The sequence below is a fragment of the Sus scrofa genome, unplaced genomic scaffold (assembly GCF_000003025.6).
Source record: "Sus scrofa isolate TJ Tabasco breed Duroc unplaced genomic scaffold, Sscrofa11.1 Contig56, whole genome shotgun sequence".
In the NCBI taxonomy this organism is placed as follows: domain Eukaryota; kingdom Metazoa; phylum Chordata; class Mammalia; order Artiodactyla; family Suidae; genus Sus; species Sus scrofa.
In genome coordinates this window covers 93,914-119,263 of record NW_018085248.1, presented here as the reverse complement: position 1 = coordinate 119,263, position 25,350 = coordinate 93,914, and the positions used below count along the sequence as shown (strand labels likewise).

The 25,350-nt window shown below is 49.3% G+C and overlaps 1 protein-coding gene across 3 annotated transcripts in view; it reads right to left on the bottom strand.

Annotated features, from left to right (window-relative positions):
• Nucleotides 1–25,350, bottom strand: part of LOC110258920 (leucine-rich repeat extensin-like protein 5) — a 73,609-nt gene that overhangs the window by 14,972 nt on the left and 33,287 nt on the right. Inside the window, exons 2-3 of one of the 3 annotated variants that reach the window (XR_002341282.1) lie at nt 12,434–12,508; nt 7,038–7,113 (exon numbers count right to left, since the gene is read on the bottom strand). Coding sequence is in view for 2 of the 3 variants with exons in the window: in XM_021082205.1 (XP_020937864.1) it covers nt 10,204–10,244; nt 12,434–12,508 (116 nt within the window). In the remaining variant the exon portion in view is untranslated. The other 2 variants (XM_021082205.1, XM_021082206.1) reach the window with 2 other exon arrangements.

Here is a 25,350-nt window from a genome sequence, read left to right as displayed (position 1 = left end):
GACCATAAAACTGAATGAAAAGAATGACCAATATCACATTCTGATTTAAAGCACCTTTCCTTTCTACCAACTTTTGCAAAAATTGATTTTTTTAAGAGGCAAGCAGCTGAATATTATTCCATAACAATCCTTCTGTTTCCCACTTCCCAGCAATACCACTGCTTTCATATACAATCTCTATTTACCTATTTTTCTATTTTCTCAGGTTTCCATCTAGTTCAATTAGTGTATCTAATACTAGAGTGTCTAAATTACTGCACTATTTCAGACACCACTGCCTTATAAAAAAAAATCACCCCCCCAAATAGTGGCTTAAAACATCAACATTTACTATTATTTCATATGTTTCCAGTGGGTTTGGAATTTGATCAGTTCATTTGGGTACTTCAGGCTCAGCATCTCTTAGGAGGTTGCAGTTAGAAATTTGCTAAGGTCTGAGTTGCCATTGTGGAGCAGCAGAAATGAGTCCAATCCATGAGGATGTGGGTTTGATCGCTGGCCTCTCTCAGCAGGTTGGGGACCAGGTGTTGCTGTGAGCTGTGGCGTAGGACTCAGATGTGGCTTAGATCCCATGTTGCTGTGCTATAGACCATCAGTTGCAGCTCTGATTGACCCCTAACCTGGGAACTTCCATATGCCACAGGTGTGGCCTTAAAAAATGAATGAGTGAATGAATGAATAAGTAAATAAAAGAAATTGGGTGAGACTGAAGTAATCTAAAATGATTTATTCTTATACTAGATGTTTAGGCTGGAAAGCTTCGAACAGGGGAGACTGAAATAGGTGTTGCTTCCTAATAGAAGGGGTACTAATAGAATAGCACTAGTGTTTGCATGTTTTCTTGGAGGAAAGGCCATGTGAGGACAGAGTGAGAAGTTGGCCATCTACAAGCAGGGAAGAAAGGACCCACTAGAAGCCAACCCTGTTGTTGTCACCTTGATCTTGGAGGTCCAGCCTCCACAACTGTGAGAACATAACCATTGTGTTAATAAACTTTCCCAGTCAGTAGTGTTTTGTTGTGGAAACCCTAGCCAATAATCTGACAATGATGATAATGGTGGTGATGATGCAATTTAACCTGAATTGGTGAATACAGAAGGATGAATGAACTGCCAGATTTGATTCAGAACAATCTTCACTCTCAACCCATCATCAAAGGTGGATATTTTCCATATCCATAGATTTTGGAATAAATAACACATCAGATATTTTGAATAAGAAATCTGAAATATCATCCAAAAATAACTGGTGTACACCTTCAACCTAACCTTCCTCTGAGGAATCTGAGAGCATTTACCAAAGGAATTGTGCTCTGTGCAAATGGAAATACTCAAATCATTCAGGAGGTTCCATGAAGTAGGTTCTAAGCTAACACTCACTCATGGGTGGCACTATACTAGCATCCTCCATTGGTTGTTGATGTGAAACAAGAAGAATGCTAGATATTTTTGCAGAAAGACGTGTTTACTGGGGGTCAGCAAGAATTTCAATTTGAGGCCTGAAATCATGACAAACCATATGCAATCCCCATCAGGGCAAGAAAAGGTGAATGCTCTACAGAGGATAAAAGAGAGTTTGGACTGAGAACTATGTCTAGATACTTACAACGCATCATGACAGTGGGAAAAAAAATTACGTATACATGTATGTGTAACTGGGTCCCCAGGCTGTACAGTGGGGGGGGGGGCGGCGGGGAAGTGTGTTGGGGTAAATAAGAATAAAAAATAAATTTAAAAAAGGAAGAACAGAGAGTTTGGGGAGTTAAGTAAATAAATAATGAGCCCATGGCTCTTCATGGGCTGAACAACTTGCAAGGGAAGAAGTCTATCTTATTCCTGCTGGGCTCTGCTATGTTACAGGCCATAAAAGTTCTTCCTTCTGGTCACCTAATTCCATTGAATTGAGTATATGTTAATTAATTTTAACAACAAAGGCAGGGAATATTGATTCAGCACTCTCATAGTGGACCAGTTCTTCATATCTAGTAGACCATGTGTCTTCTTCAGAAGGCATAAATTTCCATCACATCCATATCCACTTGGCACTTCTGACAAGCAGCGGGAGAAGAGGAGTTAAAGAAGGTCAGGGTTGGAGGACCAGCTGGTCATGAGAGTCAAGGTGCCCATTTCCAGCTCAGCCAGGCTCCACCTGCTCCTGGTCCCACTCCCCTGTGTGGAGAGAGGATCTCATACCAAAGGAAAGTCATTTTATAGGTCAAGAGTTCAATGCTGCTCCTGGCCAAGGGGATGGCCCATTTCCACTGTGGGTGGAAAGGCAGGGATCCCAGAGTTCTGCACCCTGCCTTATACCCACTCTGCTTCATGTCACCAGGCTACTGGACTCCCTCAGAGTTGCTGATCTGCTCTGACACTCACTCGCCTGCCCACCCTGCTCTGACCCACCTGATCCTCACACCCGCCTGGTTACCTTTTTACCATTTTGAGAGGAGAGGCCCAAGTCCAACAGTGAGAGTCAGAAAGGTGAGCTTGAACTTCTCCCTCACCCACTACCAACACCTCAAGGACAGAGGCCACTGGTGGGTGCCTGCACCACTCAGGTCTGGGGCTGAGGTGACAAGGACTGCCGGCACCAACCACTGAGCATGCAGCACCCCTCAGGGCCAGAATGCCCAAGTCCCTTTGAGGAGCCTGAGGTGACAGCGCAGACTCCTGGCCCAGAAGGGAAGAGGGGGAGGAGGAAGGAGGGGAGAGAATCCAGGTGCTGGAGGAGGAATAGGGGAAGGATGGGGTGGAAGGAAGGTCTAGCTGGACCAGAATTGGATGGAGAAAGGAGGAAGGACGAGATGATTGAAGAGGAGTATAAAATACCGGAGGGTGAGGTAGTAAAAGACAGATGGTGGGGGGAGGAGAATAGCAGGAGGAAGGAAGCGGAGGAGAGGTGGGGAGATGGAGGTGGATGGAAGAGAATGCAGGTGAGATGGAGAGGGGAGTGAAAGAGAAGCAGGGTGTCCAGACCAGCCCACGGTCTGCTGTATTGAGTTCCAAATGGTGTTTCTTAAAAGTTGTACCTGAGGGAGCACCTTCTTTGATGCTGTGACCCAGGGAACCTCAGGCAGCTGGGTGAGGCCTGGGTGGGAAATCTCTGTCCTGATTCAAATCCAAAGGCAAAAACTGAGGGTCCACATCACTATCCTCCCAGAAACCTCTAAGATGGAGGAGTGAAGGAAGGTCAGGGTTAGGAGACCAAGTGTTCTTGAGGGTTGACATGCCCAAGTCCATTGCCTGCCAGGCTACAGCTGCCCCAGTCACTTTCTCCTGACAGCCTTGTCCCTGGAGAGGAGGACTTCCCTGGTTATGCGCTCAACGTTGACCCTGATCTCTGACATCAACTCCACTGTGGGGGGAATGACAGTGAACTCACAATTCTGCCTGCTGTCTGACAGCCACTCTGCTTTGTGTCCCCAGGCAGTTGGAGGCCCTCGTGGTCACTGACCTGCTCTGACGCCTGCTCATCTGTCTGCCCAACCTTCTTTGGCCCACTTGATTCCCCCACCTGACTGGTTATCTTGTTACCATTTTGTGAGGAGAGGCCCATATCCAACTGTGAGAGTGAGAAAGTTGAGCAGGAGCTGCACTCTCACCCCATACCAACACCTCAAGAACAGAGGTCACTGGTGGGTACCCAGACCACTCAGGGCTGGGGGGGGAGGTGACAATGACCTCCAGTACCAACCTCTGAGCATGCAGCCCCCTCAGGAATCCCTGCAGTGCAGGCTGCTACCAGAGGTGCCTGAGTCCCTGTCAGGAGCCTGAGGTCAGAGCAAAAGACACCTGGCCCAGAAAAGGAAGGTTCAGAGTAGGAGGGAGGGAAGCAGATGCAGGAGAGGAGAAGGATGGGAGGAAGGAAGGTCCAGCTACACCAGAGTTGGATGTAGGTGAGGGAGGAGGTGGTGCGTGTGGAGAAGAAATGAAGACAGGCGTGAGAGAAAGAAGAAAAAAGATGGATGAAGTGTTAGGCAATTGATGGAGGAGGAAGAGTTAAAAGCGGGGGAGGACTGAGCAGGAGGAGATGGATGGTGCAAGAAGTGGATGGAAAAGGATGAAGCAGAGATGGAAGAAGATGTGGAGGAGAAGCAGGGGGTCCAGGCCAGCCCTGAGAGTTGTTCTTGGGTTCCAAGTTGAGTTGCTAGAGATTATACTTGATTTACATCCTGATTTAATGCTGCAAACTCGCTAACCACAGGGACCTGGGGGAGGCCTGGGTGGGAAATTTCTGGTCTAATTCTAGTCCAATGGCAATGACTTAGGGTTCACCATGGAACCCCTAGGATGGAGGGGAGAGGAAGAGTGAAGGAAGAGCAGGGTTAGGGACCGGGTGTTCCTGAGTTTTCATGTGCCCGAGTCTATCACCTGTCAGGCTACACCTGTCTGTGGTCATCCTCCCCTGCTGGGTTACAGCCCTGTCCCTGAAAAGGATGACCTCCTTCATTTTGGGCTCAGTACTGACCCTTACTTATGATCTTAGCCCAATATTGTGTGGAATTAGAATGAACTTGCAGCTGCCTGGAACCCACTCTGCATCATGTTCCCAGGCAGGTGGAGGTTCTTGAGGTCACTGACCTGCTCTGAAGCTTGCTCATCTTCTGGCCCTGATCGAACCCACCTGATCTCCACACCCACCTGCTTACCTTCTTACCATCTTGAGAGGAGAGGCCCACATCCAACAGGGAGTGTCAGAAAGGTGGGCTTGAGCTGCACCCTCACCCTCTACCAATATCTCAAGGGAAGAGGACTGTGGTGGGTGCCTGGAGCACATGGGTCTGAGGTCAAGGTGACAAGGACATCTAGCACCAATCCCTGAGCATGAAGCCCCTTCTGGGTTCCATGAACTACGGGCTGCTGCCAGAGGTGCCCGACGACCTGGAGGAGCCCAAGGTTAGAGGTCAGACTCTTGTCCAGAAAAGGAAGAGAGGGAGAAGGATGGACATGTGAGGCTGAAGGAGGTGCAGGAGGGGAGAGGATGCAGGAGGAGGAGGAGGATGGGAAGAAAGGAAGGAAGGTCTAGCAAGAGGAAAGATGGATTCAGGAGAAAAGGTGGATGCAGCAGGATGGAGGGAGGAGGTGAATGAGGATAAGAAATAGGAACAAGAGTGAGAAGAGGAGAAAACATGAACGGAGGTGAGGAGAAGGACGCAAGGAAGATGGATCAGGAAGAGCATGAAGAGCAGGAGGATGAAGAGGAATAGATAGAGGAGGGGGAGGAAAGGACTGAGCAGGAGGAGATGGATAGATGGAAGAGGTTGAAGGACAGATGGAAGAGGGGGGAGGGGAAGAAGGGGGTCCAGGCCATCCCAGAGCAGGTAGTATGGCGAGATGTGTGGGGTCTCTTAAAGGGTGTACCTGAGTGAGCTCCTGGTTTGATGCTTGGACCTGGTGAAATCCGGCAGTGTGGTGAGGCCTGGGTGGCACATTGCTGGCCTGAGTCAAGTCAAACTTCAAGGGCTTAGAGTCCACTTGAGTACTTTCTTGGAAACCCTAAGTGGGAGGGGAGAGGAGGAATGAATGAAGGTCAGAGTTGGGGTCCAAATGTTAGTGAAGACCTATTTGCCCAGGTCCCTCACCTGCCAGGTGACACCTGCTCCTGTCAACTTCTCCTGCCATGTTACAGCCCTGTCCCTGGAGAGGATAACCTCCTTGGTTATGTGCTTAATACTGACCCAGACATCTGACCTTTGTCCCAGATGGATGGATGGAGCGGGGAGCAGGGGGTCCATGCCAGCCCAGAACCAGCTCTATTGGTGGCCACCTGGATGGGGTCCCTGCAATGCTTGTACCCTACTGAGACCCTGGGTAGATGCTAAGTCCCAGGGACCTCAGGAAGCTGGGTGAGGACAAGGTGGTATGAAATAGCTGGCCTGATTCAAATCCAATGGCAAGGGCTTAGGGTCCACATCAGAATCCTCCTGGCACTGCAATCAGGCAGGGGAGAGGAGGAGTGCAAGAAGGGTTGGTGGACCAGCTGGTTGCAAGTTTCCAGAACAGCCAGTCTCCATCTCCCCCTGCTGATGCTCCCCTGTGTGGACAGAGGACCCTCCCAGAAAAGAAAGTCACTTTTCAGGTCAAGGAGTCAGTGATGCTCCTGGCCAGTGGGATGGGCACCATATTGGTTGGAATGGCAGAGACCCCAGAGTTGTATCTGCTGCTCTGAACCCATTCTGCTTCATGTCCCCAGGCAGTTGGAGGCCCTTGTGGTCACTGACCTGCTCTGACGCTCACTCACCTGCCTGCCCTGCTCTGACCCACCTGATCCCCACACCCGCCTGGTTACCTTGTTACCATCTTGAGAGGAGAGGCCCACATCTAACAGCGAGTCAGAAAGGTGAGCAAGAGCTGTACCCTCAGCCCCTACTGACACTTCAAGTAAAGAAGCCCATGGTGGGTGCCTGGACCACTCTGGTCTGAGGTTGAGGTGACAAGGACATCCAGCACCAACCACCATGTGTGTAGCCCCCTTAGGCCTCTGTGAAATGTGGGCTGCTGACAGAGGTGCCTCAGTCCCTGTCAGGAGCCTGAGGTCAGAGCTCAGAATCCTGGACCAGAAGTGGAAGAGGCGGAGTAGGAGGGAGGGGAGAGGCTGTAGGAGGAGGAGGAGGAGGGGAGAGGATGCAGGCACAGGAGGAGAAGGAAGATGGAGAGGAAGGAAGGTCAAGTCAGAGGAGAGATGGATGTAGGAGAAAAGGTGGATGCAGGAGGATGGAGAAAGCAGGTGAGTGATGAGGAGCATTAAAGACAGGACTGTGAGGAAGAAAATAAAATTTTGATGGATGGGGAGGGGGATGATGGAGGAAATGTAGATGGAGGAGGGAGAGTGGGAGGACCATGCACAAGGAGATGGAGGAGTGGGAGGTGGATGGAAGAGAATGAAGGTGAGATGGAGAAGGGGCTGAAGTACACTTTCAGGTCCAGGCCAGCCAACAGCCTCATCTACTGGGATCCAGGTGGTGTCACTTAATAGTGTACCCATGTGAGCCACTGGTTTGATGCTCAGACCCAGAGAAATCTGGGAGCTGCTTTTACCTGGGTGGTCCATCGCTGGCCTGAGTCATGTCAAAGCCAGGAGCTTAGAGTCCACATCATTATCTTCCCTGAATTCCTAAGAGGGATGGAGAGAGGAAGAGGGAGGAAGGTGAGGGTTGGGGGACCAAGCCTTCCTGAGTTTCCAAATGCCCGGGTCCATCATCTGACAGGTTAGAGCTTCCCCTGTCATCTTCCCCTGCCATCTTGTCCTGCTGGGTTACAGCCCTGCCCCTGGAGATGATGAGTCTTTAGTTATGGGCTCAGCATGAACTGTGACCTCTGCCCTCAGCCCTATTGTTGTTGGAATAACAGTGACCAAAAGTTCTGTCTTCTGCCCGGCACTCACTTTTATCTTGTCCCCAGGCAGTTGGAGGCCCTGTGGTCTCTGACCTGCTCTGACGCTCGTCCATTTCTCCACCTCTCCCACCCCGTCCCTGGGTGCATTTCCACCAAAGAGGCACAGAATCAGCAACGAGAGGACACAAAGGTAAGTGTGACTTGCTCCCTCACCACATACTGACACTAGGGGACAGGGGCCTCTGGTGGGAGCCTGGACCACTCTGGTCTGTAGCTAATGTGACAAGGATCTACAGCACCAACCACTGAGGATGCAGCCCGCTCAGGGATCTGTGGTGTGTGGGATGCTTCCAGAGGTACCTGAATACCTGTGAGGAACCTGAGGTCTGAGCTCAGACCCCTGGCCCAGAAAAGGAAGGTGGGGAGGAGTAGTGAGGAGAGAGGATGCAGGAGGAGGAGGAAGAGGTGGACTTACAAAGAAGCTGGATCAGGTGGAGAGATGGATGTAGGAGGTAGAAGGATGAATGGCTGGTGGAGGAGCCATGGATGGGGAGGAGGAACATGGAGAACTGTTGCGGAGGTGGATGAAGGAGACACGGGCCCTGGGGAATGGGCAGAATGTAGCATTGAGACCACTGTGGATGAGTGTGGATGTTGGAGGAATGTGGAAAAGTGGTGGTGGGAGGCGGACATTAGGGAGACAGAAGAGGAAGAGGTTGAGAGGCATGAATGGAAGGACGAGGAGCAACATGGGGCAACTGCAGAGGAGGAGGTCTGAGTTCAGGCAACTCTCCAGGTCCCAATGGTCCCTCCAAGCCTCTTCTTTGGCCTGGATCCTGGAGGTTTCCCATCCAACCCACTGAGATCAGGGACACCAGCTGGGTGAGCATGTGTGGCCTGTGGGCTGGGGACATAAGAGCCTCACCCAGTTCAGCATCCTGTCCCCCATTGCTCCATGTGTCATCTGACCCACAGACTCCAGCTCTGTTCCTCATTGGCTAGACCCTCTTTGTGTTGTCCCAGAACAGATGTGTCCCACCATGTGAACAGGGAAAATGAGGCCCTTCCCCCTGTGACTTGTTCAGAACTGTGAACCTAGGGATGATCTCATAGCACAGAGGCTGCCTATGGTCAAATATATTATCCTTTTACCAATTCCACCCCCCCCCCAATGGGCTGGTGCTCTTCCCTGATTCACCAGGAAGAATCAGCTGAGAGTTAAGAGGAATGGAGCAGGAGTTTCTGTCATGGCTCACAGGTTAAGGAATCCAACTAGAAACCATGAGGTTGAGGGTTTGATCTCTGACCTTGCTCAGTGGGTTAAGGATCCAGCATTGCAGGGAGCTGTGTTGTAGGTCACAGACTTGTCTCAGATCTGGCATTGCTGTGGCTGTGGCATTGGCTGTAGCTACAGCTCCAATTGGACCCCTGGCCTGGGAACCTCCGTATGCCACAGGTGTGGCCCCAAAGACAAAATGACAAAAAAAAAAAAAAAAAAAGGAATGGAACCGATGGGAGCCTCTTGTCCTAGAGATCTCTGGTGCCCACATCCCACCCTGCCTCCCTAGTGGACACATCCAGAGTGGGCACATGGTCAGGGAAGAGCTTAGTGGGCTAGAGCAAAGGACTCTCCTTGGATGGGAGAATACTGGGCCTTATATTCACCTGTGCACCTTCCACTTCCAACTTCAGTGCCTCCTGGGGCCCAGAAGGCAGGGAATCTGGCTCAGAGCTTTTTTCTTAAAATTTACACATCAAATGTAGGTGCTAAATCATACCACTCAGTGGCATTTAGTGTATTAGCAGAGCCATGCCACCATCACCACTATTTCCACCTTCCTCTACCTCATGAAAAAAATCTATCAGTTCATACCCCCACTGGACCCTGCCCCCAGCACTGGGGGCCACTGACCTCTTTCTGTCGGGGCTTGGCTCTGCTGGACACAGCACCTCCATGGAACTTCACAGCATGTGGTCTCCGTGTCTGCTTTCTTTCCTGAGCATCATATCCATCCATGTTGCAGCACGTGGCAGTGTTTCCCTCTTTTTCTGGTTGAATGATGTACCACCACATCCTGGTCCTCCAGCCACCTGTCCAGGGCTACTTAGATGGGGCCCTCTTTTTACTCTTGGGAGTAGCTCTGCTATGAATGTGCATGTACATCTATCTGTGTCCCTGTCTTCCTCTCTCTTGGGTGTATACCTGGGAAAGGACCTGTTGTATCATGTGGCAACTCTTCATTTAACTTTTGGAGAAAGGCCTGGTTTTCCAAAGAAATTGCCCCATTTTACAATCCTGCCAGCCAAACAGGAAAGTGCCAGCTTTTCCACATCCTCATTTGATCAGTAACAGCCACTCCAGTGGGTGAAAAGTTTGGTCCTCTGCTGGCTTTGATTTGCATCCCCCTGATGCTAATGTTGAGATTGGTCTCCTGTGCCCTTTGGCCTTGATTTTGCAGGAAAGTCTATTCAGGCCCTCTGCCCAATGTCTACTTGGGCCATTTCTATAGTGGAATAAGGAGTTTGGCCATATTCTGTATACTGGTTGAATGATGTATACTGTATACTGCTCTCATCTGTCAGGTCAGTCTCACATTTTTATTCATTGTGTGGGTTGTCATTTTCTTGACAGTGTCACTTGTCACTTGAGGCACAGCTGTTTTAAATTTAATCAAGTCCACTTTATCAATGTTTATCTTTTGTTCCCTGGGCTTTTGATGCCTAAGCAAAATATGAGTCCTATGAGCCTGTGGGGCCCTCCACAGCTGGCAGCTTCCCTTCCCTCAGCTCCCCTGGCCCAGGGAGCTCACACCCCGGTGCTGCAGGACAGCTGCTGGCCTTGGCCTCCTGGCCGCCTTCTTTTTCCTCCTCATCTCATTGTGACAGGATCTCCAGGCTGCTGGTAAGGGTCTGCAAGTGGAAGTGTTAGGATGTTTGGGATGTCACCCACCCAGGCAGCACAGTTTTCTCCTGTCTATCAGATAGAAGGGGAGCTGCCAACAGGGGGCCCACTTCAACCTGTTGGTTCTCTGAAGCTCTTTCATGCACTGGAATATTTGGATTTTTTCTTTCAGCATCAGACATGGTAAAGCTGGAGACCCTGCTGGCCCTGGAATGAGCAGATATCATTGCCAGCTATGAACAGGTGAGGCACCAGAGGGAGCTTAGCCATTAGGAGCAGCTGCAGCCCTGGAAGGGGTCAGAGCCAAGGGCAGGCAGGGAGGCCTGGTGGGGACAAGACCCAAGTAGAACAAGTGAGGCCCAAAGGTCATTGTCATCAGCAGGAGCAGGTACATCCCCCAATGGGAATCAAAATATTCCAGGTGTGAACCACTCCCTGAGGGGGAAGGTGAGGCCCAAGGTGGGGAATCACAGCCCAAGGGGGCAAGTGTGTCCCTGGGGGATCAGAGCAAAGGCTGACCATGTGAAGCTCAGAGGCAGCAGGAGCAGGTGTGTCCCATGCAGGATCAGAGAAGGTAGGAGCAGATGAGGTGCAGGTGGCTCTCCTTGGGGCAGGTTCTCATGCTGGGCCACCATCAGAGGTTCCTGGGCTCCTGAGGACACTCTGCTTGTAACCCCTCACCTTGGTGCCCCATCTGGGTTTCAGGGGCGCCGGTCAGGGCCTCCAGCGGACCCATGGGATGATGCTGACCTGTTGCTCTACAAGGCCACAGACAGGCTAGGCTTTTTGCCGTGAGTCATCTTGACACCCCCTCCCCCCTCCCCAGGGAGGGTTAACATTTGCAGAAACACCTCTAGAGGCAGAACCCTTCTGTATAGCTCAGGGCCTCAAATCCTGGTGGCCACTGGGGACCAGGGTCCACACTAGGCTTGGGGTGAGAGAGCTTAAAGAATATACAGGAAAAACTGGAGGCTGAGCCAGCCTGGGCCTTAGCCCTGTGGCCTCTACACCCACACTGGGGACAGCCCAGGGCAGCCATCCAGCAGGGTCAGGGTCAGGGCTCAGCCTGATCTGCAGTGGCTCTACAGAGCCTGGCCACAGGGGGAGGGGCACCTGGCCCACAGGTCTCCAAGGGCAGTGGGCCCAGCCAGGGGGCCATGTGGGGACACTGTGAAGGGCAGTGAGATGTTGCTTCAGATACTGGACAGATGGTTAGGAGATGGTAATGTAGGACCTAAAAGCTCACAGGAAGGTGACAGAGGCAGGGGGAGTTTGACTCCTTGTGTGGTGCCAGGAGGAGATTCAGGGTAGGATGGCTGGCCTGGCCATGATGGGGGAGGGGAGACTGGGATGAAGTTTCTGGGTCTGCTCTGGGAGGGGCCACACACCTGTCAGGTCAGGAGTGGGGGTGCACAGTGCAGAGGGGGTGGCCAGCCTCAGTGGAAGTAGGGGCACTGCCTGGGGTGCTGCAGTCTGCTCCAGAGCTGGCACCCACCTTGGGTCCTCCTCCGTCAGGGTATCCCTGGTTAAGATGGGGGGTGGCAGGGGCTGGGGGCCTCCAGACACCTGGTCCTCACAGCTCTACTTCTCTTGCCTTGTAGTCAGGAGCAGCCTAGCCTCAGCACCCAGGGCCTCAGCATCCACAGCCTCAGCACCCACGAGGCAAGGGTGAGAGCCAGTCCATGCTATGCTGGTGGGAGGTGGGAGGTGGCCACGCAGTGGCTGTGGTTCCTTGCTGCCTGACCCCAGAGTTGTTGGGGGTCCTTGGGCTGTGAGGGGTCTGTGCCTTCATGCCTCCTCTAAGATCAGAGCCCTGAATCAGGGCTACTTTAGGGAAGCAGGAAGCTTGGCTAACACCACCATGTCCCCTTTTCCAGCAAAGAGCCAAGGACATCAGGCGAGCCCCTAAGTGGGTGAAGATGCTGAGGAACTGGGGCAAATACGGGGACAGTCAAAAGGTAGAAACCTGAGCATTCTGACCCTGAAGGAGGCTGGTCTGGGTCTCCTGGGGCTTTCCTGGCCACCCTAGCCCAGGACCCCACAGAGTGGACCAGCCATGCCCACACCACAGCCTATCCTTAGCTGGGGGAGACTGGGCCAGGCCCAGGCAGAGCCAGCCTCTCCTGAGCAACTTCTGCATGAGTCTTGCTTCATGTCACTGGATGTAACTTGCACCAGTCTTAGGACCCCTTCTTACCTGCAGATGCGCCGGCGGGTCTACAAGGGGATCCCCCCACAGGTGAGAGGACAGGCATGGTCTCTGCTGTTGGACCTGGAGAAGGTGAAGGCAGAGAACCAAGGGAAATACCAGGTATGGCCCCTCCACCTGTGCCTCAGGGACCCTCGCCTGTCCCCAGATTTCCTGGCACCTCCCAGGCTTATAGGCCCAGGGCCCACCTGCCAGGAAAGCCATGCCAACCATGCAGACACTGAGTCCAGGGTTGCACAGGTGCCACCTAGCATCACACTAAGGCCTCCCATACCCCTGAGGGGGACAGAGTCACAGGGCAAGGGACAGAAGCCAAGAGGAAAGAGCAAGGTGACCCCACAGAAACCATGGATAGAGACCACCCGGCCAGATGAACACAGCCCTGACTGACCTGGGTCAAGAAACAGGTCTCAATCCATTAACCAAGAGAGGTCCCTACCCATGGCCAGTTCCTGCCACTCAGCCCCCATCTGCACCGTGGGCACCCTAAGTCCCACAGCCCAGGGTGGGTGCTCTATGCACCCGGCTGAGCGCATCATCAGGAGAAGTGCAAGGGAGCGGGTGTGATAGTGGCCACAGGTGTCCAAGTTGCTCAATGATGGGTGATCTGAGAGGCCCCCGAGCATGGTGAACACCCACTGACACTGTGGGAAAAGAGCCAGCATCACACTTAGTCCTCAGGCTCTCAAAAGGCCCTGAAAACAAGGCATGGGCTCCCCTTCTGGCCCTCTGCCTCACCCAGCCTGTCTGTGGTGGGACTCAGAGGGGTCAAGGGACAGAGGCCCAGCTGCCCTCTCAGCATCCCACTGCCCTGGGACACACACACCTGGGAGCAGCCTCCCAGGGGACAAGCCCATCACCAGGGCAGAGGCACTGTCATCCTGGACTCCCTTGTGTGGGGTGGGGGAGGAGGGGATCTGGCAGCCTGGCCAGTGTGTCACCATTGGGTGGGGGTCTGGGACTGGAGAAGCCACAGGCTGATTATCCACAGGGCTTCTGGGCACAGGCTGTGACCTGGGCACCCTTGTGATCCTGCCTGGCTTCCGAAACAAGCATGTTGAGCTGGCAGTGCCTGCTCTGCTGGTTAGGGTTCCAGGCCTCTGACTTTGCCACCCCCCCACCCCCGGCTCTACCCACAGAGAATGAAAGAGCAGGCCAGGCTCTACTCTCTGGACATCAAATTTATCGACATGGATGTGAGCTACACCTTCCAAAACAATATTATGTTCAGGGAGCGTTACGGCATCAAGTGAGGATGTTGGGCCACTGGTCCTGGGGCAGGAGAGCAGGGGAGCAGGGGTGTGGTGGCCCGGGGATCCTGGGGGAGAGGAGGCATGATGGTGAGGGCTGGACCTGAGGTGGTGAGAGTGGGGCCCGTGCAGAGCACCTGCAGGAGTGGGAGCACACAGGGCTGGGGTGGCCCTGAGGGAGGATGGCTGTGCCCTCAGAAGTCAACAGGCCCCTGCAGGGATGGGAGGGGCACTGGGCAGCAGAGAGCAGGCTGGACCAGGACACAGAAGGATGGAGTGAGAGTCAGATGAGTCAAAATGACACCTCATTTTGATGTTTGTCTACTTTTTTAAACAATTCATATCATTTATAAAAGAAAAGTGGGATGGAACCCGCAATTTTATCGCTCTGTCCTACATTAGCAATCCTTGCTCCATCCAGTGTCCCACACGCACCACACACTTGACCAGTGGAAGGTGTTTATAGTGAGCCTCATTGTCCCCTTTCCAGGCAGCAAGCCCTCTTCAACGTGCTTGCAGCTTACTCTGTCTACAACACGGTGAGTACCCGCCCCTGGTCAGCCATCCCACAGTGGCCCTGCTTCTTTAGTGGCCTATTGACACCAGTCAGGATGTCAGCTCCCATGGCCACAGAGATGATGCAGGGGGACCTCTGCTCTGAAACTGACATGGATGGCTGGGGTGCAGACCCCAGTTTTAAGGACAGAAATGGCACATGATTCCTGGGCTGCATCAGCCCACGAGCTGATAGCAAGTTCACATGGCCCTAAAAAGCATTGCTGTGGTCACAACGCTTAAGTTCGAATCCTGAAATGCCATTTTATGAATCAGAATCCTAGCAGGGATGAGAGGTCCCAGCAAACCAACTCCTGTGTGGCCCATGGGAGGCAGCTCCCGGCCCCATCTGCTCTTTCTGAAACAATCCCTCAAAGAACACAACCTGAGAGGACCCCATAGGCTGCCCACAATAGGGCCTGGGGCCACCCACACACCACCGCCACACAAAAGCCAGGCCCACACAGGCCACAGTCAGCAACCCTCCACCTCCCCTCATAGCAGGACATCCAGACCTTGCTGGTTCCCAGCACCCAGCATGCCTCATCTGGGAAAGGGGGTCTGGGATGGTGCCCAGGCATGAGTGGGAGACCGCCCAGAAGCTGAGGTGAAAGTGCCAGGGAGGGGATGGTGGAGGCCTCTGAAGTGGTCCCAGCAGCCATGTCTGACTCTTGCAGGAGGTGGGCTACTGCCATGGCATGAACCAGATTGTCGCCATCCTGCTTATGTTTCTTAATGAGGAGGATGCTTTCTGGGCACTGGCCCAACTGATGGAAAACAAAAGACATGCCATGCATGGTAGGTGACTGCCACAGAGCACTGGATGTTACTCAGAGTCAGGAGTCTCCCTGCAGAGTTCTCCCAGTTGTGGGGCTGCCAGGGACTGACCTGGTTCATCTCCCCATCAGCAAAGGTCACCAGCTCCCCCCTAGCAGTCTGCGTCCTGTAACCACAGCCCTCAGCGCTGGCCTCATCCAGACCACTCCATCCCTGCTGGTCCCTCTGCCTCTCTTCTGCTGCTACCAGGCCACCTCCAACCCCACCCCAAGCCCCTGATCAGAGGAGGCCCAGGTGGCAGCATCTCCCTGCTGTGCCCCCCACCTGACTCCCAGGCCCAGGAAATGTTCATGCACACCCCACCCCCATCCCGTGGGCCACTCCCAGCCACTCAGTACTGGGACCCTTGTCCCCTGCTGTAGCCACAGTTGAGAGAGCCTGTGCCAGAGACAGATGCCTGCCTGATGCTCAGCACTGGGCACCTGCCAAGCTGGGCCTCAGTGAGCAGGTTCTCAACCCTGGGCCACCCCAAGCCTCAAAAGCAACCAGTCCTATCTGGGAAGAGCCATCCAGCCAGGCTGGAGTGGGCCCTGCACACCGGGGACACTGTGCAGGGAGGAGGCCCTGGGTTCCAAGGGCACATAAGCCCCTGCCAGGTACACCTTTGACTTTTTTGGGGTGATTCTTGCGGATTCTCAGGCTTCTTCACTCCGGGGTTCCCGAAACTGCAGAGACTGCAGGCCCATCATGGTAAGATTCTGGAAAGGACGCTCCCCAAGCTGAAGCAGCACCTGGTGAGTAGAAGCAGCCCTCACATGGCCTAGCCTGCCTGCACTTTCATGTTCTTGGCCTTGGTGAGGCCAGGCCTGAGCTGGGGTCCACTGGCCAGGGGGGTGGCTGCATGGGGCCTCTGGGGGGGAGGTTTGAGGCCAAGCAGGCCAGCCCCAATCACTTGTGCCTCTGTCAGGACAAGGAATACATGTCCACAGCAATTTACACTACGCCATGGTTTCAGCGCTGCTTTATTGACCATGTAAGTGTGCCCAGGGAGACCAGTTCCCTGAGGGGCATCCCAGGGGAAGCCCAGAACCCTGGGGAGGGGGGAACTGGGGTCCTTGGGCAAACCGTCTTTCCCTGGGCTCCTGGAGGGAAGGCTGGGTCAGCCCAGGAGGAGGGCAAGCCCGTGCCCACCCTGCAGTCAGCCCCAGGCTTCTTGGAGGTGCTCCTGTGGAGCCTGGGGCAGTCTTTTATCTCTAGGTCAGCAGATGTGCAGGCCAGGCCCTTAGGACCCCAGGTGGCCTGGTGGGGACCTCTTCAGTCCACTCAGCTAAGAGCTGTAGGGCCTGTTTGGAGGCAGCCTGTGGGACCACAGGACGCAGAGGCAGTGGGGGGCTCCTACCCTGTTCTAGGACACTCCCTCAACACACACCTTGTGCCCTGCTCAATCTGCCCCTCCTGGGCCTGCTGTCCCCACAGACACCATTCTCACTCACACTGAGACTACTGGACGCATACATCCTGGAGGGTGAGCGAATGCTCACAGCCATGGCCTATACAATCATCAAGATTCACCAAAGTGAGTAAGCCTGAGCCTGGGATGCTCAGGCCACAGAGGTGGGCCAGCTGACACACAGGCTGGGTAGGGGCCCTGGGAGAGGTGGCAAGAATGGGGCCAGCTGCTGGATGTGACACTGCCTTGGTTCTCCTGGGGCCAGCAGAGCGTGTCTGCTGCCCCCAGGGAAAGGCCCCAGGGTGGGGGCTGAACCTTCCCAGTGGGGCCCCTGTTGGCCTGATGGCATCCTTATCCTCAGAACGCCTCCTGAAGCTGCCCCTGGAGGGATTGCATGAGTTTTTCCAGTACTCGATCTCCAAGCCATGGACCCTGGATGATGACACAGTGATCAAAAGGTTACAAGCCACAATGACTGAGCTGCAAAAGAAGAAATATGGCCTACTCCCTCCAGGTGGGCTCAGCAGGGGTCCCCTCCTGATACCCCTTCCAGGGCAGTGACCCATGGATCATCCAGGGCCTTCCTGCTCCCCCCGTCCACCTGCTCATCTGCTCTAAGGCTCAGCCTGCATGGGTTGGGCCCCAGGGCAGCCTCCACAGATACTGACCATAACCTTCCCAGGCACAAAGGATGTTCTCAGGGTGGGGCCAGGGTGGCCATTTGGGCCACCAGGAGCCCCACCCTGCACAGATCACAGAGCCTGGGGGAGACACTGACCTGGTGTGCTCACTTCCAGCAGAACCTGAGGAGTTCCCCACGAGGCCCCTGGGTCTGGAGCGACCATCCCTGGAACCCAGGCCTTGCCCTATCACTACAAGCATCAAGGAACTCCCTGGAGAGGACGGGCCAGCTCTCCATGGCCCACCTGCCCAGCACCAGCAGCAAAGACCCTCACCCAGCCAGGCCTGCTTACAGGCTGAAGAGCACCATCAAGAGGGGGCCGTGGCATCAGGATGCCCCCTGAGGGCCCAAGAGTCTCTGAGTCTGTCCTGCCTATTCCCATCCCTCTGCATACCTCAGGACCGAATGTGGCCCTGGAGATGGACCTCCCTTCCCAACATCCCCAAGAACTATGAGTGTCCAGTGAAGTGGCAGGTTGACATTGGGTTTGAGCCCGAGTGTTGGGACCTTTGCCCCTCAGCACGGGCCAAGGTCGCCCTCAGGGCAACACTGCAGGCCTAGCCCTGCAGCCCCGCCAAGGCCCCAGACACAAGTCCTTCCTGGGCCCATTGAACATGCAGCCACAGGGCCCAGGACAACCCTCCTGACCCATGACAAGTGCAGCCAATGGTCCTGGGGCAGTGACCACCATGGCCAAAACAGGATATGCTATTTCAACTTCATTAAGATTTGTAATGCTACTCCATCATTTTGCAAATGACCCTTTGACATTATCCATGACACAACAGGCATTTGTGATGAAGTTAAATTTTCCTCAAAAATCCAGTGATTTCTAAGATTTGTCTTTCAAATGAGATGCATCTTGCCACTTGCAGCACTAAAGCATTGAATCCCAAATCCCGGTGTTCACCACAGGGTGGCAGAATTCATCTTCTGCCTCAGTCATCCAGCTGCAAGTATTCATAGAGCAGACACTTTGAAAAACATGTAAGCTTTTGTATTAAGGAGCTCCAATGGCAAAGCGTGAATAATTTCCCACTATAAATCTCCTAGAGCTCCTTTCATTTCTTTCTTGTTACTATGAGGCAAGAATGGTAGTGGTGAATTTGGTAGGGTTTGTAACATGTCTCTAATGATCTTGGACCATGGTATTCCCAGAAACTTGCCTGACTGCTCTAAGCCCTTTTGTTTGGCTAAACTGAACAGTTCTACTTGGCTAATTCTATTTCCCATAGCTTGCATAGTCTCTCAAGCTTCTCCCTTTGAGACAGAAACTATTATGAAGTTGTCAATATAATAAAATAACTTACTTTAGGTATGGTCATATATACATTTCTAGTCTAAAAACATGGCAGTACATTAAATCTATATCTTTGGGGGAAAATGGTACAACTATACTGTATTCCTTTCCATACAAAATGAACTATGCCTGATAGTTCTTTGTTTCTAAAAGTTCACCTAAAAGCATAAATGTATGCAAATTGCATTTAACTTTTAAAAGAGTAATGAGTCATTCCAGAAGACAACACAAATTATAATGTTACAATTAAAATCATATAGTGGCTCAGAAATAGATATAGAATGCAAAGGCTTAACAAGATGTAAATTAGCCCAATTTCACATATATATTATATAAGGCTATTTCAATACAAAATATGGAATCTCTACTGTTGAACAATAGGATTGGAAGAACCAAAGACACAGGTTTGATACCTGGCATGGCACAGTAGATTAAAGGTATTGTTGCAGCTGTGGAGTAGGTTACAACTACATCTCAGATATAATCCCAGGCCTGGACACTCCATATGCCACAAAAAAAATATGTTTCAATTAGGATAATTTTAGTTGTAAATGAAAAAAAATCAAATGAAATTGTTTTTAAATGTAAGGATATTTGTTGGTTGGCTTACCTAACTGCAAACTCCAAAATCCTGGAAAGCCTCAGAATGAGTTGACAAAAATGATCAATTATACTATAATAAAATCCTTTACTTTCTTCTTCTTGTCCCATTTGTCAGTGTTGAATTTAGCTTAAATCTTACACCCTGAGCACTAGAAGGAGTGCAATCTGTAGTAATTCAGAGAAGAGGCTCTTCGTACGACACTAGCAGAGCTAACTGCCCTGAATATTAGGTGGAAAAGGAGATGCTCTAACACAGTGGTGTCAGGAAGAGTATTTTTGAAGAAGTGACTAGACCTCCAGCTAAAGTATGGTGGAGATCAGTTGAGCTGTGGGTGAAAAGTGAAGCCAGAATAGAATTGACAGTGAAGGAAGAAGATGAGAAGTAGAAGGTGCTGCTCTAAGATCAACTGCAGTTCATTCCCCTAACGATCTCTGATAAGTTACCCTCAGAAACAGGACTCTAGGGGTGCTATGCTCACAGTGCATAAAGGAAATGGATTCAAGGGGCATAAGAGGTGGACTATGGTGACTATGGTAATGTATTATGAATCTCCCCTTTAGAAAAGAATCATTTATTGCTCTTATTTCTGGGAAAGCTGTGAGCAGACCACCTCTTAAAGATTTGCATATGGAAATCTTTAAGGTGGAAGTTCCTGAGCCAGCAATCAAACCCACACCATATCTGTGACCTGAGCCGCAGCAGTGAAAACACAGGATCCTTCGCCCAATTTTCCACAAGAGTACTCCCAGGTTGAGGAGTTTTAGTGACCTAAGATGCCACAAATTTCCGGTTGTTTTCTCTAGAGAATTGTGCCCTATGAGGGAGTTAGTGATAGAATTTACTGATGGAATTTTGGACACTCAGCAGTGACAGAGCCAGACAACAGTTGGTAACAGGTAGATCCTGCTGCTCATTGAGTCTATACAGAGCATTTTCTCTGACATAGTGCACAGTGACCATAAAAGTGGATGAAAAAAAATGACCGATATCACATTCTGATCCAAAGCAGCTCTCCTTTCTACAACTTTTGCAAGAATTGATTTTTTTAAGAGGCAAGCAGCTGAATATTATTCCATAACAATGATCTGTGCCACATGACCCAGCAATACAACTGATTGCATATACAAAGTATCTATTTCTCTATTTTTTTCCACTGTCCATCCAGTTCAATTAGTTTATCTAATAATAGAGTGTCTAAATTACTGCAGTATTTCAGACACCATTGCCTTATAAAAGAAATCACCCCCAAACTTAGTGGTTTAAAACATCAACATTTATTACTATTTCAGATGGTTCCAGTGGGTTTGGAATTTGATCAGTTCATTTGGGTACTTCAGGCTCAGCATGTCTGATGAGGCTGAAGTTAGAAATTTGTTAAGGTCTGAGTTCTCATCATGGAACAGTGGAAATGAGTCCAATTCATAAGGATGTGGGTTAGATCCTTGGCCTTGCTCAGGTGTTTCTGTAAGCTGTGGTGTAGGTCTCAGATGTGGCTCAAATCCCAAGTTGCTGTGGCTGTAGCATGGATCATCAGCTGCAGCTCCAATTGACCCCTAGTGTGGGAACTTCCGTAGGCTGCAGGTGTGGCCCAAATAAATAAATAAATAAATTGGGTGAGGCTGAAGTAATCTAAAAAATTATTTATTCATACACCAGATGTATAGGCTGGAAAGCTTTGAATAGTGGAGACTGAAAAAGCTGTTGCTTCTTAATATAAGGGTGGGGGCACTAATAGAATAGAGCTACCATTTCCATGTTTGCTTAGAGGAAAGGCCATGTGAGGGCAAAGTGAGAAGGCAGCCATCTACAAGCAGGGAAGACAGGACCCACTAGAGCCAACCCTGTTATCGCCACCTTGATCTTGGAGGTCCAGCCTCCAGAAATGTGAGAAAATAAATGTCTGTTGCTTAAGTTTCCCAGTCAGTAGTAGTTTGCTGTGGAAACCCTAGTTAATAATCTGACAATGATGATGACAATGATGATGGTGATGATGAAATGTAATCTGAGTTGGTGACAACAGAAGGATGAATGACTCACCAGATGTGATTCAGAACAATCATGGCTCTCCATCCAGTCATCAAAGGTGGATCATTTCCATATCCATAGATTTTGAAATAACAGATATTTTTGAATAAGAAATCTGGAATATCATCCAAAATAAGTGATGTAGTATTTCAACCTACCCTTCCTCTGAGAAATCTCAGAGCATTTACCAAAGGAACTGTGCTCTGTGCAAATGCAAATACTCAAATCATTCAGGAGATTCCATGAAGTATGTTCTAAGTTAACACTCACTCATAGGTGGCAGAATCCTCACTGGTTGTTGACCTGAAACAAAAAGAATGCTAGATATTTTTTTTTTTTTTTTTGCACAAAGATGAGTGTATTTGGGATCAGCAAGAATTTCAATTTGAGGCCTGAAACCATGACCAACTATATGCAATCTCCATCAAGGCAAGAAAAGGAGAATGGTTTACAAAGGATAAAAGAGAGTTTGGAGAGTTAAGTAAATAAATAAAGAGCCCATGGCTCTTCACTGGCTGAACAACTTGCAAGGAAAGAAGTGTTTCTTATTCCTACTGGGCTCTGGTATGTTACAGGGCATAAAAGTTCTTCCTTCTGGTCTCCCAATTCCACTTAACTGAGTTTATGTTAATTAATTTTTTAAGAAAGGGAGAGAACATTGATACAGCACTCTCATAGTGGACCAGTTCTTCACATCTAGTAGACTATGTGTTTTCTTCAGAGGGCATCAATTTCCATCTTGGGTCCCAGATGCTTGAGTAAATTTATTGTTGTAAAGGACTGAGTAGAAATATTTGGAACAAACCTCCTTTTCCAAAATAGGAAAAAGCAGCACCATATACTTGTGCTACCAAAGAGTAAGTCCTGTCATATCCCCGCACAATTTACTCTTATGATTTAGGAATAAAATGGAGAGACAGGCTAAATCCATGTGGAAACTGGAAGCTTAAAATCCTGTATCATTCATCTTTTCTTTGTGTGATTTTTCTTTATATGAGAAAAAGCTGGAACACAGAGTCAAAAGATGTGTTTGATTACCATCTTTTAACATCTTTTCCCTATGGGGCAGGTCTCACTTGGAAAATGAGACTCACAAAAGTAATTATATAGATCAATTGGGTGAAGAAAACAATGCCTTTTGCCTGAATTACTCTGTAACAAGTGAGTACACCAGCAATTCCAGGTAGGGGAAAATAAAAGAGGTTGGGATTTAGGAAATAGTTAACTTTATTCTGTCAGCATCAGAATGTGCAGTTATGGAAATGTTCCTTTCCTTTCCTGTGTCTCAGTTTCTTTTGACGCAAAATAAAGGGAATGAAATCCTCTCATAACCCACTCAATTCCCAATGCCAAAAATTTTATTGCTATTTGTAGATCATATACTGAGCTCCATGTAGGTGAATTCTCAGAAAGTTCATTTATAATATGTTATAAAATAAAGGATTGATATCCTTCTTGTGGTGAATTGTGGCCAGCACTTTGCAGAGATTTCTGATTTTGAAGAACTTTTAAATTAGGAGGCTAAGAGCTTGGAACTGAAACAGCCTTTACTTCCACAACTTACTGGTTACAGCATCCTGGACAAGTGAAATAAATTATTCTAAGCCTCAGCTTTCATCTCTATGTATTGGAAATAATGTATTCATGTCATAAAATTATGTTGAGATGAAATTTGAAAAGGATTGCAAATAATAAGAGATCAGTGCATGATATTTCTTTGTACTAGCAAATTTAGGGCAGATTAGAAATGGACAGGGTGAGTAATAAGTAATTAACTGAACTAACAAAGTAAAGAAAATAACCATCTTATTCCAAATTCTCCTGAGAGAAGGGATAGGGAATTCTCAGAAGGAAAAGTTCACATCTTTCAAATTCCCAAGTGTTTGTGTTTGTGTGTGTGTGGTTTTTTTTTTTTTTTTTTTTTAGGGCTGCACTAGTGGCATATGGAAATTCCCAGGCTTAGGTTCCAATTGGAGATATAGATGCCAGCCTACACCACAACCACAGCAACACAGGATCCAAGCTTCATCTGGGACCTACACCACAGCTCATGGGAACACCATATCCTTGACCCACTGATCAAGGCCAGGGATTGAAACTGCATCTTCATGTTACTAGTCAGATTCCTTTCTGCTCTGTCACAATGGGAACTCCCCCAAGTGTTGGAAGATAGGGGAGAGAGAGATCTCGGTAATCCAGGAGGCCCATCCAGAAAAATGTAGCCTCAGTTAAAGGCACTCACAGACAAACCACAACAGAGAACCAGGACAATAAACACCATGGCGATCCTTTTTCTTTCCTCCTCACCTTCCCTCTGATATTCAGCTAGTATATTCGGCCAGAAAGTAAGAGACCTTGTTGAAGAAGATCAACAAAGACAGCTGCTCAGTGTCTTGTGCAAAAAGTGAGAGATCTCAGTGGGTGAGAGGAGTATGTCTAATTAACATTCCAATGATGTATTCAATTTTCTGAAGTAAGAGAGTAAATGTACTTTTTGAAGATAGCAAGAAAAACAGAAAATGCAGGGGAAATGAGAGTCTTCCAATTGATTTGTTCGTTAAATTTCATTGAACACCCACATGCATCAGACACTGAAACAAATGCTGGCTATAAAGTAGTGAAGAAGATACAGACCTATGTCTCTTAGACGTATTAAAGTGGGTTTTAGATGGAGGAGGGGGGAGAATTCTTCTGTGTATCAACAGTGTGCTGAAGCAGAGCCAAAAGTTGTATGATTTTTTTTTAAATATTTGTGGAGGAGTTTTCAATATTTCTTATTGTCTAAGTAGCACCCAGGTTTATTACATGATGAGTTCCCATGCCTGGTTTCCCTCCCCAAAGGCACCAGAAGGTGCTGAAGAAGGATTTGAGCATTTCTTGTAAGCGGCAAAACCAGACAGCTTCAAAATTCACTCTTTTTATGAAATAGAAAAAAAAAGTTGCCTACTTCTTCTCTTCTTGTACACAGTGGATGAAAATAGCTTCTATGATTAACATGCTTTAGATTTAACCATAAAACTTAAATATGTACTACACATCACCTTGCTTTTGAAAACACTGTCTTTACAGGTTAATTCCCCACTTCTGAAGTCATCATAGGCATTGAAATGAAAGAAGACAGGATGAATGTGACTGAATTCATTCTAATAGGACTCAGGGCTCTCAGTTGCAGAAAACTCTAATTAGTTATATTGTCACTGTTATGGGCAACCTGCTTACTGGGGTTACTGTCATCGGCACCCAGACTTTGGACTTTGTGGTGTATTTCCTCTTGGCCTTTTGTCTGTGATAGATGCCTGTGATTCCTCTTCCATGATCCAAAAGAAGCTAGTTGATTGGTTCTATTATTCAAAAGCTGTCTCCTTCAGTGAAACTTTTCTTTTTACCTAGCTGTATACTATGCCTGAGTATAAAATCACTTTGTTCTCAGAAAGCTTTATCACCTACTAGTTCTAGGATAATGTGGAATATGATATAGAAAGAATATACTTGCCAGCATGCTATTGGCACATAACTGATATACTTATCCAAATGTTATGAGAATTCTTATTTTGTAGGAACAAGTTCTCAGAGTTTATAAAAATTAATTATAGGCATTCCCATGATGGCTCAGTAGTAATGAACCCAACTAGTATCCTGGCCCAGAATTTAGTGACCTGGCTTCTTTTTTCCCTTTGGCAAATTTGCAGTCCCTGTCTTATATTCCTTTGTTATAAATTATGAATGTAATTACCCATTTTTCTCTTCTATTTGGATATTGTATGATTAAAATTAAATGACTGAAATTAATGCATTTTATAATCTCTAAGCATAATTGAAGAATAGAACTATTTTCATCATTATCATGTTAAGAACACAATTGGCACAATGAAGAACTACTTTAGACAAGTACTATAGAGGGGCAGAGCAAGATGGTGGAGGAGTGAAAGGTGCACTCACCTTCTCCCACAAACACATCAAAAAAAAAAAAAAAAACACATCTGCTTGCACAGACTTCAGCTGAATGCTGGCAGAAGAGCTTAAACCTCCAAAAAGAGCAAGAAACTCTTGACATAACTGGGAGAAGAAAAGAAAAAAAAAAGAAAGAAGGAATCAGGATGGCATTAGCATTTCAGAGAGGCAGCCTTGAAGGAGAAAAGGAAACCACACCCTGGGAAGCTACCTCACTGATGGAAAGATCGGCCAAGCCAGAGGGACCTCAAAGTCACCAAGAAAAGTTCAGCAGCAGGACTGAGAATAGCAACACAGAGCAAAAGCCACAC